General features: G+C 40.5%; 1 protein-coding gene across 4 annotated transcripts in view; it reads left to right on the forward strand.

The window, feature by feature from the left end:
- RNGTT (RNA guanylyltransferase and 5'-phosphatase) overlaps positions 1-10590 on the forward strand; it is a 264604-nt gene extending 254014 nt beyond the window's left edge. For 2 of the 4 annotated variants that reach the window (XM_010948946.3, XM_074368637.1), the window contains exons 15-16: positions 6433-6556; positions 7954-10590. In XM_010948946.3, coding sequence (XP_010947248.1) covers positions 6433-6556; positions 7954-8117 — 288 coding nt within the window. In that variant the 3' untranslated portion in view covers positions 8118-10590. The other 2 variants (XR_012508732.1, XM_074368638.1) reach the window with 2 other exon arrangements.
- The last annotated feature ends 6869 nt before the right edge of the window (positions 10591-17459 follow it).

Here is a 17459-nt window from a genome sequence, read left to right on the forward strand (position 1 = left end):
AATTAAATGAGATTATATATGTGGATATAATGCTTGACACATACTAAGTACTCAGTAAAGAAGCTACTAATATTTATTTATATAAAGGTGAATCATACAGTTCTAGAAATGGTTGTTGTTGCCTGACCAATAAAGGAGGGTGAGCACCAAGAAATCTTCCTTTATATTTCCCTTTCCTCTGCTTGTCCTTCGCTGTCTAAGGGGGAAATGCTGCATTTTAGACCGTGAGAGCAAGATGAACGGCAACATCACCTGCACCTTAGGACGCAGAAGGAGAGTACGGATGCATTATATTAATTCAGATGAAAAACTGTGGATATTTCAGCCTTACAACCTTTTGTTTTGTTTGGGGGGAAAGAAAGAAAGGGTGGGAAGGAGGAAGGAGGCCGACAAGGATAGAGATAGTAGTGACTTACTTTACTCAGCCACCATCCACAGGGCAAACTGGTTGATAAGCTGAGGCTCAGTAAACATCCTCCCTGAGGATCTACCCTGGATTGAGTACCATGCTGACAATGTGAGATCAATGAGGAGTACATATCTTAGTGATCTAGGTCAAGACGAATGAAATTAACTTGATAGAAATTCTCCTCCTGTACCATCCTCTGTTCTCTGCACCTCAAGCAAAGCCTTTCACTCCTCTGGTTGGTTTCCACTAAGTGCTAGATGTAAACCTATGCGTGGATTTAGAGACTAGGATCTGGGGAAGGATGAATGAAAAGGACATAGGGCAGACATCAGACTTTCTTGGTTCATTTTGCCTCCTACACAACACTTCTAATCCAAAAGAAATACATAACAATTCCATTTATTTAGTGGATTGATCCAAACTACTCAATAAGTGTTTGTTTTTATGTCCTAACAGCTTAGCATGTGTTGACTGCATAAATTCTTAAACCCTGGAATCAGATTATACACCACTGACCTCATCTACTTTCCACATTGATTGTGGTGATACTTGGTTTTTATCAATAACAATAACTGTGGGATCTTCAGCTTCACAAAGATATGTTACCCAAAGGAATCTCATGTTGAAACTGTGAACTTCCTCCAAATAGTAGTTTGCATGGTGTCCAGCACATGCCACCGAGTTTCCTAGAAATGTGAACTACCCCACAGTGCCTCTGTGAGTTCTCTGCCATGGCCGGGGGTGCCTCACTGCACCCTTTGGGAACTGTGGACTTGTTCCAAGACTTTTTGTGTTCTATTTAAATGTTTATCTCTTCTTATTTTTCGTACCTCTACATTAAAAACCAATCTAATGTTTGTCATCTTTTATGAAACAAAGTTTGCTTTAGGAAATTTTTTATTATGGAAGTTAAGCATGTATTATGTAGAAAGTTTGGAAAAATACAGCAAAACACAGAGAAGAAAATAAAAGTCATTTCTAATTTTACCATCTACCAATAGCCACTACTAACATGTTGTTGTTTTATCTGCCCAGTTATTTTATATGAAGATTTATTGTATTTTGAATAATAACTGTAACTAACTCTGCTTTCATTAAAAGTTAATATTCTGTAGTTCAGCGGGAATTTTGTAACCTGAAGTTGTGACTTGTCTGTGATGACCTTTGCGATAAATAAGACAGAGTTCTGGCTGCTTTCTTTTTATCGGCCACCTTCATTAGTTGAGCTCCAGATTGGAGGGCCTGAAGACCCCACCATTCACGAGAGAGAGACTTCCTGCCGCCGTGCTTCTAACCTCGCAAACGTGAGGCGTGTTATTTACACAGTAGTTCTTCATTACACAGGCACAAACACAAATGGATTTTAGTGAAGGAAAGTGGTTAAGTCTAGCATATTTTTGCAAAGGGTAACTTATCAAGGGTTTTACTTCCTCCAGTAGATGGATGCATCTTCCAAGAGTGGTTTATCAAGGCCCTACTATAAGATAGTAGTTCTAAAAGATTATTTATCTAGTAATAAATTAAAAATTTAAGCTGTTCGTGTTATTCTGACACTACAAGGAAAAGTTTTGTAATTCCATTTCACTTCTGTTATATTTATTGTTTTGTTTTCTCTGCCTTCATTCGTAAGTACTACAGACTGAATTTGTTTACACGGAAATAAGATTTTTTTTCCGTTCATCTACTTGAAATATGTTTCAAAAATTCACCTTATGTCACACTACAGAATTAAGCTTGAGTAGAATCGTAAGTTCAGAAAAAAAAAAAAAGTGGCCCACTTAGTTTAGCTCCAGATAGCCGTTCACAAAAGATTGGTTAGAAACTTCTAAGTATATACAGATATTCACATTTAGAGTCTGATTATGATTCTTTTTCTCTCTCATACTCCCTCCTCTTTCTCCCTCCCTCTTTCTCTCAATAATAGTTTAAAATTATGACCATCACAAGTGGTGTGTGTTAATACTTTCTTAGCATAGCCTGGACTGTTGAAGAGTCATTTTTTTTTCTTATAAAATCCTGGTAGAGGACCCCATGGCTGACTCTAGAGCTGAGGCAGAGAAAATACAAGATGATCCTGGAGTAGTATCTTTTGTTGCCAGAAATGCTAAAGATAAGGAAGTGAAAGTGGAGGCAAGTTAAAAGGACACAGGAACCAACTTGAGAGAGTTCCCAGTGGCTGAAACTGGAGCATTTTGAGCAAGAAAATAAATGACAATAGTATTTTATAAGCCAAAGAATAAAATAAATATCCATGAGTTCTTCATACAAACAAGCAAATAAATCAATGAGGGAAAAGGGACAAATCTTCCTTACAGAAGAAGCCCAGATAAAAAATGTAGAAGGAATGGAGAAAATAGAAACTTGCATTAGAACACCACAGTGATAGTTGCTGCAGGCAGGGTTCACGGATGAATGCTAAAATTAATGAGCGAAACTTTAAGAAGCGAAGGTATATTGTATAGCCTTAAAATCTCTCTCCCAGGAAATGTATTGATTTCTGTGGTGGTTTTAATAAATGTCCACAAATTCTTTGGTACCCTTCCTTCCAGGAAGTGGCTTAATTCCCTTCTCCTTGGGTGAGGCTGGACATAGTGACTCGTAACTAATGAGCATGGACGGGGGAAGATGATAGCTTTACCACAGAGAAACCTGGCAGATACCATAGCCAAGTGATCAGGGTTACCACCACCAGGAAGAAACTGTGTTGATCTCATCTTCCCCTGGATACTACACAGTGAGATGGGCACTTCACCTCTCTAACATTCTTTCCCCAAATTTATAACCTCAGTCTAATCATGAGAAGACATCAGACAGTCCCAAATTGAGGAACATTCTACAATATATCTGACTAGCACTTTTCAAAAGTATCAAGAAAGGTCTAAGAAACTGTCACAGATCAGAAGAGGCTAAGCAGACTTAATAGTTAAGTGCAGTGCCATTTCCTCAATTGGATCCTGGCGCGGGTAAAGACGTTAGTGGAAAACAGATGATGTCTGAATCAAGTGTGTCGCTTAGCTGATTGTGTTGTACCAGTGTTGATTTCTTAGAGTTGATAAACGTGCCATATAAAGTATGAACATGAGGGCAAGTTGGGTGATGGGAATACTGGAACGCTCTACTATCTGTACAACTTTTCTGTGGATCTAAAATTATTTCAATATTAAAAGTTTTGAAAAACCCTACTTACTGATACTTTCTCAATCTAAGGATATTTGTTAAAGTGTCTCCAGAGCAGATTAGTTCAGAGAAATCGCCTTCCCCCAGGCCTCTGTAAATCCCTCTGTGAAAGAAAGAAGAGCTCTGGGTAACACAACAGCCCTCACGGAGCAGGGACAGTAAATTCTAGAGACTTGCGTCCCACCACTAGACACAGAAATGCATCTTTGCTTGCTCTGTGCAGGTCGGTTCAGCCAACACTGAGGGTTTGCCTTTTGTGACTTGGTGGTGTGGCCAGCATTTGGGTTACAAAACGTATTCTGTAAAAAAAAAAAAAAAAGTGCAGAGGGGAGCAGCCGTGCTTCTGCCTGCCTCTCGTTTTGGGCCCTTCATTCAGGTATTATCGTTGACCTGCTAATCGAAAATCCTCAGAGGGACTAGACCTGGTTTCATCTGACTGTCTCTTAACCCCAGATTATCAGTAGATTCAGATTCAAATGGTATAACAAGTGTGTGGTACTCAGTAAGAAGGATATGTGAAAAAAAAAAACATTTTCTATATAAAATACACTGTATTTTCTTTTTCTTTTTCTCTTCTTTTTTCCAAAAATAGTAAAACCTCAATAATTCAATGTAATTATGGGTACAGATGTGAAATCCTGATTTATAAATATTTTATTCTTACTACTTTCAAACTCTCATTAACTAAAACTAGGATAACAGGGCTGATTGTAGAAGGCCTAACCAGATCCTGTTTTAGTAAATTATAATATGTGATCTGCTGGGGATGATTATTGTCATAGAAACAAATTAGAATTTGGATATTAAATTAAACTCCTCCCCGGTATGCCAGTCATTCTCTCGATCTGACCATTAGTGAAAACTGCCTTTAGTTTGTACACATGTGAGAGGTATTGTTTTTATCAGTTAAATATATTTTATTACCTAACCAGATGAGTGCCTTGTGGGGTGTCTCTCTTGGGAATAAAACTGGTGTGATCAATGAAGAACAGTAGACTGTTCTTGAACATGGCAGTATGGTTAGGTTGGCACTATGGCAGGTGCATGCATTTTCTGGAAAGCTGTTTCCTGGATTGTTAATGCATGCCCAGGTAGATACACAGATACTTAAAAAATACTACCTAATTGCTGTAGTCAGATTGCACAACCATGATTTGTAGCAATTCTAACACAAGAGTGATCGGATGTATGATAAAGACATACTACATTTGCTAGTCAGTAAAAGTACAGAATGCACGTTATTGCTAGCAAGGCAATGTGTGTGGTATGATTTTCTTGAGAGCTGTTTTCAAAGTTTGCCTTTCCATGTCATCTTGGTTTCTTTAGTGAATTTGCTGGTAAAGTTTTTTTAAAATAAGCAATTTTTCAGTTCCTAATTTTATATTCAGGTAAGAATTGTACTGGTGGCTACTGTGTGCTGGGCACTTTCATTTATTATTGCTCCAGTAAGTTAGAAACTCCTTTGCCCCTTTGAGCAGTAAGAAAATGGGGAATCTGAAAGGTTTAGAAAGTTATCTCTATTAGACTCTACACATGGTATAACGTAAGTGGTTACCTAATTGCATGAATTGCCTAATACTTGGATGTAGATAATGTATCAAAAATAAAAAGAGACTGAAAATTTTTTTTTAAGTAAAAGGAAGTAGACCCCTAGGAAGGAAAGGAGGGGAGTTGAGACAGAATAATGAATATTTAAGAATAAATTTAGCAAGTTTGATAAGTAGAACATCACTTTTGGGGGCAGATCTGGTTCCAATACACTGAATGTGTTGGTCCTGTCAGATTTGTTGAATGAAAATGCAAATAGTCCAATCAAGTGTAATAATACTCATGAAGGGAAAAGGAATACAATTTGAAAGTTTTTACGAAGACATGCACTGCCTAATCTGTGAATTGAAAGCATCTTTTAAAAATTTGCTTCCCTTCATATTCCTAGGTGGTAGTGAATATGTGGGTAGAAAAACGAGTGCATTTCAAATAATGCTAATGAAGTTAAATGATTGCAATCTACCATATTGTGAAGAAAAGTTGTGAGCTGTGAAAGACGGGGACAGAATTAAAATATTACCATGACTAGCATTTGATTTGAATACTGCAAAGATAAGCTTAGGTTCCTACTTACAAAAACCATCCTCACAGCCTGATGAAATATCTTTTAAAAGGTTCTCTAGTTACCATGGCTACTTGTTAGCTTTGATCGAGTAAGGTGTAATGTATATTCAATCATCTGAGGTGAAGTAGCCAAAAAAACATACCAACTAATACCAAAAGTAGCTTCACTTCTAAATTCTTACTGGTTTGAAAATGGAAAGGATAAATAGCCTGAAGATTGGATTTTTGTTTAATTATCACTGCTTGAAAAGCAAAATATTTAGGATGCACATTGCCTGAATTTGCTCCTAATGTTTACTCTTTATGTGTAAGTTTTTCTTTTAAGGGAATTTCTCAGGTTTTGAATTTAGATGGCGAGACCTTTCTGAAAACTGTGGAAACCTTAGCAGCACACTGAGTTTCTGAAAGCCAGAGGGACACAGACAGTATCAAAGGCATTGGTCCCTATGGTAACATATTTGCATTTGGCCCAGAAGTGGCTGGTTTCTGCTTAGCTTCTTTTAATTGCTATATATTGACAGCTGTTTTCACGACTATTTATAAAATGTCAGAGTAATGAGCCTGCGTACAGGGAGTGCGCACCTTGTCCGTGGACTTGATTAGACGCCTCAGATGACAGAGCTGCGCGAAGTCACCGAGGTGTTGTTGGCATCCCCTTGTGCGTCTGTCACGTCATGGAGGCGAAAAGCCTGTCAGATGATTTAAATATTTTCCTCAATTCTCTTTTAAAACAGGTGACAAAAGAGCTAAAACAGTATGACAACAAAATTATAGAATGCAAATTTGAGAACAACAGCTGGGTCTTTATGAGACAGAGAACAGACAAAAGTTTTCCTAATGCCTACAACACTGCCATGGGTGAGTATGACAGCCTCCCAGGGGATGTGACAGTAAAAAAAAAAAAGAAAAAGAAAAAATTAAGGTGTTAGAACCAAAACGTGCTATCTTTCGTTGCTCAGCTTGCAGGGCAGAATCACCCAACCCCCGTCCTCTCTGGCCAGGCCAGGGCTTGTGTCAGGTCTGGGCCCTGTTTGGCTTCAGTCCTCTCTCGACCTGGGCGCCCAGGAGGGGAGCTTGGAGGGCAGGAGAATGGGCCAAAGGCAAGTTGAATTTGTTGAGCAACAACAACAAAAGCCATGATAATTTCAGATCTATTCAAAACTATAAAAACCATTGTTTGCCAGATGGTAAAAGACAAAATTAGCAGGGGAAAATGTAATTTCCAGCTCCTAAAATAGTTTTACAAACAGTGGAGAACAAAGTAAATGAAAACCTTAAAAAAAAAAAGCAAACCCTAAACCCCGCTATGCTTCATGGTGTGCTTTGCGTACAAGGAATGCTTTGGGAATTGAGAAGAGGAAGTTTCTTTCATGAGGAACAACATATATTAACTAAGCTTATAAGGGAAACTGCTACTAGTAACAGTTCTGGATTGCATTTATAGTGGAATTGGGGGACAAAAACTAGATAAAAACCAAGATTAAAGGTTTATAGTAGTGTGTACCTTGAGTGCTCGGTTGGCTGTGATGATGATCAGATGATGATAAGAAGATATAGAAATTGCCATTTTGAGTTTTGCGGCTTAAAAGTTACTATTGGACACTCAGAGTTTCTTGTTGGATAACTGACTTCTGTGTTCAAATAAGATGAGTTAATTTTGAAGGAGAACTAATTAAGCCAGTGTCTTTTTTCCCCCCCAAACCAAATAAGTAAATAGAATTTTGACCATGTAAAATATTTTATTTATTAGTAGTTTTGTTATAATGCCTTTGAACAGGTTATTAAAATAAAAACTAAGATGCTTTGCCAGCTACAGCGAAGCCTGCCCTTCCAGGGGGATGGTGGCCGGTTCTGTGTCGCACGCGTCACAGTCTGCTGTTACCTCGCAGAGGAAGGCTGAGGGGCTAGGGTGCACGTCTTCTTTAGAAATCGTGTTTGGACATGGAGCATAATGTGATGCGCTGTGCTGAATAATACCCCGTGAAAACTGTTGTGGTGGGATAAAAAACCAGAGTGAAGCCATGCTCAGTGCATGCAGAGTGAAAACCCAAATGCTTAAAGTTTTGGTCTAGAATTAATAGTGAAGGATGGCCACTCACATCGGGGTGGGGGAGGCTTAATTCCAAGCAAGTCAGGGAAGGTGGGAGTGTTTAGTGTGTTGGGAGGGAAACCTCTCCCCATCGTCTTCTCCCTGAGGTGAATCAGCTCCCTTAAGGAACCCTCCTCACGTGAGACGCCTGTCTCCTTTTGTCCAGCTGTGTGCAACAGTATCTCAAACCCTGTCACCAAGGAGATCCTATTTGAGTTCATCGACAGATGTGCGGCAGCTTCTCAAGGACAGAAGCGCAGACATCATCTGGACCCGGACACAGAGCTCATGCCTCCACCACCTCCCAAAAGACCTCGCCCTTTGACCTAAGACCTGCCTCTGACTTCAGGACTGAGAGGAAAGATGAGTGAGGAAGAATACAGTTGCCCCATTTTTTGGCAACCAGAGAAATTCAAAAAAGAGTGCAGCTTAATGTTGATACACATTTGACTTTTTTTTTAAAAAAAAAAGAAAAGTATTGTAGCCAGCCTGTAAATATTTGATGCATTTGTTTCCTCAGTGCTACAGTACGTCATGGACTTAAACATTTTATTTATATCTGATAAACTCAGCCTTACCTTGTGGAATCTGAAGATTGAAATATCCAAAGGTTTAAATGAGATCGAAATCAATGAAAAAGAGGCCTTGTTTATATATGGGTAACTTTCGCTTTAATTTATAAATTTAGCAATCTGGAACTGTGAGCACATAGAACACTGTCTTTTTTAGAAGTTGTCTTTCAACTATGGTAAATTTTCCTTTTACAAAATTTAGGCAATGGCATTAAACATTCTTGCTGTCATTTAACATGGATTTTTCCTACATTTCTGAAATTCTTGTATTCAAAAACAAGTATCAAGGTTGTTAAATATTGTACTATACTAAACAGCTTGGTCTGGCTTATATCATTTTAAGAAGTTTTGTTTTTTTTTTTTTGGAAATGTAAAAGCAAAAAAGTAAAGCTCCATTTTTGTGAATTTCATCCTTTCTAAAGAAAGTATGTTGAGTGTTTTCATCTGTTTCTGTTGTTTGGGATACAGTATCAGGTAGCCAGTGTGTCCACTCTGGCAGTGGTCTCGAGTTACTTCATGGGACTTACAGGCACACTGCCCGGTCCTGTTATTGGTTGTTCTCCCAGAAGACTTTTTTTTTTCCCAGTGCCAGGGCTACTTCTGCTTTACCTCAGCATTATCAGCGCATTGTCAATTACGTTGAAACACACAGCTCACTGTGATTATGGGAGTGATACCAAATACACACAGTGTTGTGTTAGTTCCCTTGCACAAAACAGCAAAGGAAATGCCAACTGACTCCTTTGATTAGAAGGTAATGTCAACGCAAGAGAGTGCTGTCACCAGAAAATACTCTCCCACTGCTAGATAAATGCAGAGGCAAAGACTAGACATCTGTAGGAACTGAACATCAAGGAAGCCAAGACATTCATTTTCAAAGCCAGAATTCTATCATATTCTATTCTGGGAGTGCTATTTCTGTTGTACATCTGAATTTTAAAACGTTTACTGATAGATAATGGATTGAAAGAGCAGCTAATTGGTCATAAGCCATTGTCGAGAAACCGTGTTCTGATTGGTTTGAGAAGGAACTCTGAGAATTAGCCTACTAGAGGCTAACGTATTTATTTTTAGAGGTACAGGTTTTAAGTGTGTGTATTTAAAACAAATTTTCATGATCTGAATTTTATATATGTATATGCATATACATGTGAGTATATGCAACAGTGTATATTCTTCTACTAATAGACATGAAAATCCAAATGAGTCACCTGGTAGACTGGATATCTGATAGGATTTCTATCTGAAATAGCACAGATTAACCAAAAATGTATTTATATGCACCTGAGTTTTTGTGTTTTTAAGCAAAATTTTCTCCTGCAGTGCTTTTCTAGATGAAATACTAGAGTCCTGCTCGGGCTTCTTTCTTTATTGGTCCCAGGTTCTGGAATGTACAGTGAATTTATTCAAAAGGCCATTTTAGCATTTCTTTCCTAGAGTACTTTTGTGGGTGTGAGTGCTACAGGAATTAAAACATCTGATTGCCACAGTGGCTGTTGAAAGACAGAAATTGGTAAGGCTTCATGGTGTCTTGTACAGAGTGGATCTAAAAAAATGCCTATGCAACTCCAAATAGCCTGATGCCTGCGCCACCGGGATTAGCGGCTCTTTTCACGCAGTCCAGTGCTTTCTTCCAAGCCTGTGTAATGCAGAAGCCTTTTGCAGATGTAAGAGCAAGCTTTTGTCCATGATCTTTAATGGAGTTAAAATGTTGATGGTAATTGTAACCTTTTAAATGAGTTTCGTGAAAAGAGCATCTCATTTTTAATACACCCAGATATTTTCTCCTTGCCTTTGTGCATTTTCCAGGACTTAATTTTCTTGATTTATCTTTTCCCTTTCAATTGTAGCGAAGAATAATAAGTAGATGCTATCTAGCCCTTGGACACATTACCATCTGCGTTATCATAAAAAGTCATCCAGAAAGTCAGGGGGTTGGAAATGTCGAGGTGGGATTTGGAAGATCATGAAGGAAACTCTTTCTTTCTCAGCCCACTTCATAATAACTATTTTCTGACACTGAAGTTCTGTAGACGAGAATAAGAAAAGTTTACTTTCCAGAGTTATCACGTATAAAAGCTCTGCCTTGTGTTCGGAAAAGACATGGCTGACTCGACTGCCTGGATGGTTACATTTGCTTTCCATGAATTGCCCGGAAGATGTCAGGACATTCCTTCTCTAATTGTGTGTCAGTGCGCATTGTAATAAAACTACTGATTTAAAATAACAAAGTGTATCTGCTTTGTTTTACTGGTGATGCCTTTGTGTCCCTTTTATCGCTGGCATCAGATCCCACTGCTGTCAGCTGAACCCATCAAAATCCATCTGGCTTTGTTGCATTCTAGAGCTTATCATAAAGACTTGGAAAATCCTGTTTTTCTAACCGGGAAACCAAGAAACTTAAAAGTTAAGAATCAAATACTTCCAGGCGGGGAAACTAAGGTGGTGGAGAAAACCCTGGGCTAGTCCCGAGTCTAGGCTCTACCTCCTGTTGGTTCTCTGTCCTTTTCTAGAACTCCTTTCTCCCCTCCTCCATCCATAAAATGCCAGGATTGGGCCAGAGGATCAAAAAGAACCTTCTCAGGTCTGACCTGATTCTTGTGTAAAAGCCAGTGCTTTGTGAATGTCGTGTGTTCATAGTAATAGCAACAGTACCATTACTGACCGTTCATCAAACACCAAGACTGTCCTGAACACAACCGCTCTGTGTAGGTGGGTACCATCATTAACCTCATTTTGGAGTTAAGGAAGCTCTGACCCAGGGTAACACAGCTAGTTAGTTGTGAGCTGAGATCCAAACACAGGTCTTTCCGACTCCAACACCTAAATTAAGTACTCGTTGAAAGGCTCTGTTTGGGTCCCTGTTGGGGGACTGATTCTGTGTGAGGGTCCAGACTATTTAAGTTGTTTCTTTGATGCTAACAGGTAATAGGCTTCAAGCATCTCTCTCCAAAATAAGATGAAGGTGGGAGCAGGAAAGTAAATTCATTTTTAGGATCTTGTTTAACTAGTTATTTAACAGTATTTAAATGTGAGTGACACAGAGGCCGTGAAAAGAAGTTTAATTCTCATTAAGATGCTAAATTCCAAAGATGCAATTAGGAAGAAATAAGTGATTGAATCACACACTGCGCCACCATTCCCTGATTGTCGCATAGTTAGCTGTCAACTCAGATGCTCTGGCAGGTCAGTGTCAGCCTTGGTTACCCCAGATGTGCCCCTCCCCTCCCTGGACTCAGCTCTCAGGTGACCCTCATGCCTGCCGAGCAAGGGGTGATGGAGGACACTCAAAGTAGGTGCCTCCCAGGCTTCTAAGATTTCACATTTCAAAAAAGTCATTGCCGTGATCTGGGGTTGCCAACTGTTTTGCCATGAAAGGCCATTTCATAAAGCTACACTGCCATTGTTTCATAAAATAAAATGAAAGACATGCATTTACGTAGGACAAATTTTGTTTTACTGAAGACTCATTACACTGTCCTTTGCTTCTACATTTAACCCCAAACCAGTGGAAACTTTTCCATGGACCACTGTTTGGAATCGTTGCATAGGTGAAATTCCAGACGGGGCCTTGTACGTGGGGAGAGGGGCAAGAAAATGCCTGGGGGAGGGATGAATGAGGAATCTGGGATTAATACACACTACTATATATAAAATAGATAAACAACAAGGGCTTCCTGTATAGTACAGGAAACTATTCATTATCTTGTAATAACCTAAAATGGAAAAAATTCTGAAAAAGAATATATATATATCACTTTGCTATACACCCGAAACTAACACATTATAAATCAACTATACTGCAATTAAAATAAGTAAATTGAAAACACTAGCTATGTTCCCTGTGCTGTACAATATGTTCTTGTTGAACAAAAGAAAAAAGCAGAAAGAAAACCCCAGGGGAGAAGCAGGCCCTGGTTCCAGAGCTAAAGGCTGTTTTCATAGCCAGAGTTGACCATAGTCCAGTGACCTCACAATAGTTGATTATATTGTGCTCTTGTGATAGAACGGAATATAGGGGAACAATGAAATTATCTGAATGTTTAAAAATACCCAAATAAAGGGAAACCTCAGCTATTTGAGGTACAAAAATAAGCACAACCAAATACAAAACAGAAAAGCAGAATTTGGCTTTGGCAACAAATCAGACCATCAGAGTCACCAATCTTCACAACTTTGAAGTCACCATACAGTCTATTTTCCCTTCAGATTGCTGCTACCGGAATGAGCTTTCAAAACTGCAGACCTGCTCCTGTAACTCCTCCAGTAAGAGCTCCCTGGCCCATGACATCAAAGGCCCTCAATGACCCAGACTCTGCCTGTGTATCCATCCAGGTGTGGGTCTCACAGAGGTGTGACTCCCGGACATATCAGAATTCCAGGCTCTCTACACCCAGGGACCACTGCTCGGTGTCAGAAAGCCCCAGTCTCCCTTACTCTAAGGTTAAGGAGGCTTTCCTGCCGCAGATCTCACACTGCGTTGTGCTGGGTTCCCCTGGGCTTGGTGGGTGCAGGGACCCCAGCCCACAGCACAGGGCTTGGCAGTGGTGGGCGCTCGGTAGTCATCAGGGTAGGAGGTTCACAAGCCGTTTTTGTATTAGCTGTTGAGAGTCAAGATGTGTTTGCTCTTGTCTCCCTCCGTGTAGCTAAATAGGAGCATCCACTTTCTGTCACTCTAGCCTTTTCATCGTAACAGAAGCACTGATAACATCTCATTTCTTAAGAATTTCTTCAGTGCCCATCTCTGATGCATCTTGTATTTAATCCTGATTAGAAGCATCTCCTCTGTTCTCAGCTTCTGCTTTTTGCACTGAAAGTGAGTGCTTCTGAGGGAAACTTCTCAGCAGGAAGAATCTGAAGAAAGTGCCCTGGTCCCCTGGCTGTGATACACTCTGAGGCAGGTGTGAGGAGAGCAGCGTCTTTTTTTTTTTTTTTTTAAACTGATGTACAGTCAGTTACAATGTGTCATTTCTGGTGTACAGCACAATGTCCCAGTCATGCATATGCATACATATATTCATTCATATTCTTTTTCATTGAAGGTTATTACAAGATATTGAACAGGGTTCCCTGTGCTATACAGAAGAAAGTTGTTTAAAATCTATTTTCATATGTCCTTAATCACGTCTTACTTTTTCGTGCAGTTTCACCGAGCTTGCCACATCTTACACTGGAAGCCTCCTTCCCCCTCCCCACCTACTTCCACTCAACTTCTGATGTTTTCAAATGGAAGTCCTTTGGTAACAGCCAAGGCTTTTCAGTGAGTTTTAAAAATAAATACCAGTCCGTGATCCCTTAGCGTGAATTCTAGCCATGTCTCCAAGAGTGGGAAAGGCAAGTGAAAGATATTATTCTTGTTGCTATGATCGAATGCTATCTTCCAGGATCTAAAGGAATACGAAACTTGACAGTTTCTGTAGAAGTTCTGCTCCCCCTCTGAAGGCCATCAGGGGAGTTGTATCATTTTGATCCACAGTATAAACCCATGGTGTGCTCTGATGCACCCCCAAGATGAAGGCTGCAGAGACCTGAACTGAGCACCACAACCAAAACTTTCCTATAAAATCTGTTCTTGAAAATTCTGCCTGTAGGTAGAAGCTGTACACCTGGAAACATCACATACAATTGCGATGATGCAGGAGATGGGAGGTGGTCCAGGCCTCGCTGGGTGGGTGGGATGAATGGGGGAGGAGAGGGGGGTAGACAACACAGGGAAGGGTGCTTTCTAAGGGTGCGTCTACAGTGAACCATGGTGGTTCCTTCCTTCCTAAGCTAACCAGCCACCCACCCCATCCCTGGTCTCCTGATCGCCTTCCAGCTCCTGACCCATTTCTCTGTTCCCTTCCTGCAGAATTCCTAGGAGGAAGTGACTGTACTTGCCGGCTCCACATCCTTTCCGTCTAGTCTCTTGAACCCACTGCATGCAGGTTCTCGTGTTTACTGGGACTGCTCCTGTTACTACCGCGGGTGCCCTCTATAGGGTCCAGTCCGCTCTCCTAACTGACTTAGCAGCACTGTCAGCATCTCGCACAGTGTGTCTCACCCCCTGTTTTGCTTTGTTTTGTTTACTTCTTTTTAATGGAATATTTCAAGCATATACAAAAATAAGGAAAATGGTAAAAATGAATTCCTACCTACCCAGATTCAACGGTGGTTGATCTGTGGCAATTCCTGTTTATACACCAGCTACCTACCACCTTCCTTTACACGCATGTGTGTACACACACTTGCACAGATGCACACACAGACATGATTATTTTTAAACAAATCACAAGCTGCACTCTTGCTTGTTGAACCCTTTCTGCTCTTGGTTTCCAGGTCGCTGTGGTCTCTTGGTTTTCCTTCCTCCTCCCTTTTGGTCTCCCTTGCTGAGCCCTCTTTACCTTCTCAACCTCTCCATGCTGTAGGACCCAGGCTCAGTCTGCTGGCCTCCATCTGTGCTCTCTAAGAGATCTCTCCTAACCTCTGAATGCTGATACCATCCACACACAATTTCCACATTTATTTCTAGCCTGGATCTCTCGTGAATTCTAAACTCAGATATTCAACTGACAACTTGATGTCTCCAGTTGGATGTCTGATAGTCACCCAAACTGAATATACCCCAGACTGAACCTTCTCCCTTCTCCAAACTTCCTACTCTCCCCACAGTCTTCTTAGAGAGCTTTGTTAATGACAATCGCATTTTTCCAGTTGCTTCAGAATCTTTCTTTTCTTCCTCTGACACTTCACATCCAATCCATCAGCAAATGCCGGCGGCACGACCTCCCAACTGGAACCAGAATTTGACAACTTCTCAACCTCTCCAAGCCTCTCATCTCCTCTCTAGCCAAGATTATCTCAATAGCCTCCTGACTGGTGTCCCAGTCTTCACTCTCCCTCGACCCCTCCTCGAGCTGTTCTCCCCACAGCTGTCTGTAGGATTTTTCAGAACAGCACTAACTACTCAAAACCTTCCAGTGCCTTCCACCTCACTCAGAATTAGCACTTTTCTTTCTCTTTTTTTTTATTGAAGAATAGTTGATTTACAATGTTGTGTTAATTTCTGGTATATAGCATAGTGATTCAGTTATATATATATATATATATATATATATATATATATATATATATATATATATATATATATATTCCTTTTCATATTCTTTTTCATTATAGGCTATTGCAAGGTATTGAATACAGTTCCCTGTGCTATACAGTAGGTCCTTGTTGGTTATCTATTTTATATAGAGTAGTTAGTGCCTGCAAGTCCCAAATCCCTCCCCACCCCTTCCCCCCTGGTAACTCGTGAGTTTGTTTTCTATGTCTGTGTCACTCAGAATTAAATCCTAAATGCCTGCCACCGTCCACTAGGCCTACATAGCCTGGCCCCGGCCACCTCTGGTCTCATCTTTCGTCCGCCTCCTTGTTCACTCAGCTCATCCATACGGGCCCCTTTGCAGTTTCCCCACCTTGCCGAGCAGGCTCCGACTTTAAGGACTTTGAACTTTCTTGCCCTCTGCCTGAAATGCTCTTCCCCTAGATAGTTGTCAGGCTCACTCATTTCATTCAAGTCTCTAGACAAAGGGCACCTCATTAACAAGTCCTTCCTGACCATCCCAGCTAAAATGCCACCCCCATCAGCATCTACCCTCTCTCACTGAAATTTCTTTTTCTGCAAAGAGTTATGATCTAACATACGTGTTTGTCTGCCTGTTGTCTGACTCTCCTCTCTGGAATTTAAGTTCCATGCGAACCGAGAATTTGATCGCATTCATTGCTGCGTTTCCAGCACCGAGGCCAGTCTGGCACAAAGTGTAGAAGTTCAGTAAATACGTTTCTAGAATCTATAAATGAACTCAGGTTACCTAGACAAGCTGGGGACAAATTATGAAGGGATTTGAATGTCCGGCTAAGACGTTAAGCTAAAATTTGGGCAACAATAAAGAACTATTGAAAGCTTTTAAACAAGGGAATTTGTGTGTGTGTGTGTGAGAGAGTAAGCTGGTAATAATCTGTCAAAGGTGGCAAGAGAAAGAAAAGCAAGATGGTAGGGGGCCAGCTGGGAGACCATTGTAAAGGCAAACGGTGGCATCTACCGAAATCGAGGTGGATATGACAGGCATTCAGCAGCGAGAATTGTCAAGATTCAACAGATTTTATTTTGAAGTTTCATACAAAGCTATCTCTTCCCTGGGACTTTGTATTTTATTTTTTTTTAATCACAATTTCATAATATAAAAAAAATATAATGTACTTTCCCCACTGCCCCCAAGACCTATAAAATACCCTACTTCTCTAGTTTACCCCAGGGTGCCCTTCAAAGATTGTCATATTCTGGGTTTGCCATGATGTGGAAAGAGCTAAGGAGAGTTGTTCTGATGGCCCAGGGTTGGAAATTGGCAAGGTGAAAACAAAGGAAGTTTGAAAAGCTGAGGGATTTTACCTCTTACTGGGTAGGATATCAAGTAAAAGTCAGAAGAGGATGATGGCCTGGGTGAAAGAGAAAGTAAGGGGACCAGATCCCAGGATCATGTAGAGCTGGCTCCAAAAATCTGAGGAAAAAGGGAATTGAGATTGACAGGGCACCATTTTCCATCTCTCTTACTCTTGTGTTTTCTCGGCTGCCTCACCCCAGTATCAGGATTTTTTGTTATAAAATGACAGAACAACAAACTTACATACTCTAGATAACTGAATAGTCCAGAAGACAGGCATGACTTCAGGTATGGCTTGATCAAGGAGCTTCCCATCTCTCAATTCCTAGCATTGTCAGGCTCCACATGGCAGTCCATGGTCCCTCAAGAATCGCATCTCACCCTTTTTGGGGAAAGCATCTTAGGAGCTTGTTTGGAAAACCAGGGATTCTTGAAGACTGCACTAACCATTCTGTCTCTAGACTGCTGGTCTATTCTATAGATCTGGGACTTGAGCTGCAACACTTCCTGCCTCCAGACAACCTTGCTCACTTCAGACTGGTCCCCACAATCTAAATTGGCATGAGCCAACTGCTTTATCTCTCCTGTTGCTACTTTTCTGAATTCAGCAGGTTTTGTATACTGGCAGACTCTTTGGTTTGTCTTGTCTGAAAGTCAAGGGGAGATTCTGTCAGCAGCCAAGG

This window comes from Camelus bactrianus, chromosome 8, assembly GCF_048773025.1.
Source record: "Camelus bactrianus isolate YW-2024 breed Bactrian camel chromosome 8, ASM4877302v1, whole genome shotgun sequence".
Classification (NCBI taxonomy): Eukaryota; Metazoa; Chordata; class Mammalia; order Artiodactyla; family Camelidae; genus Camelus; species Camelus bactrianus.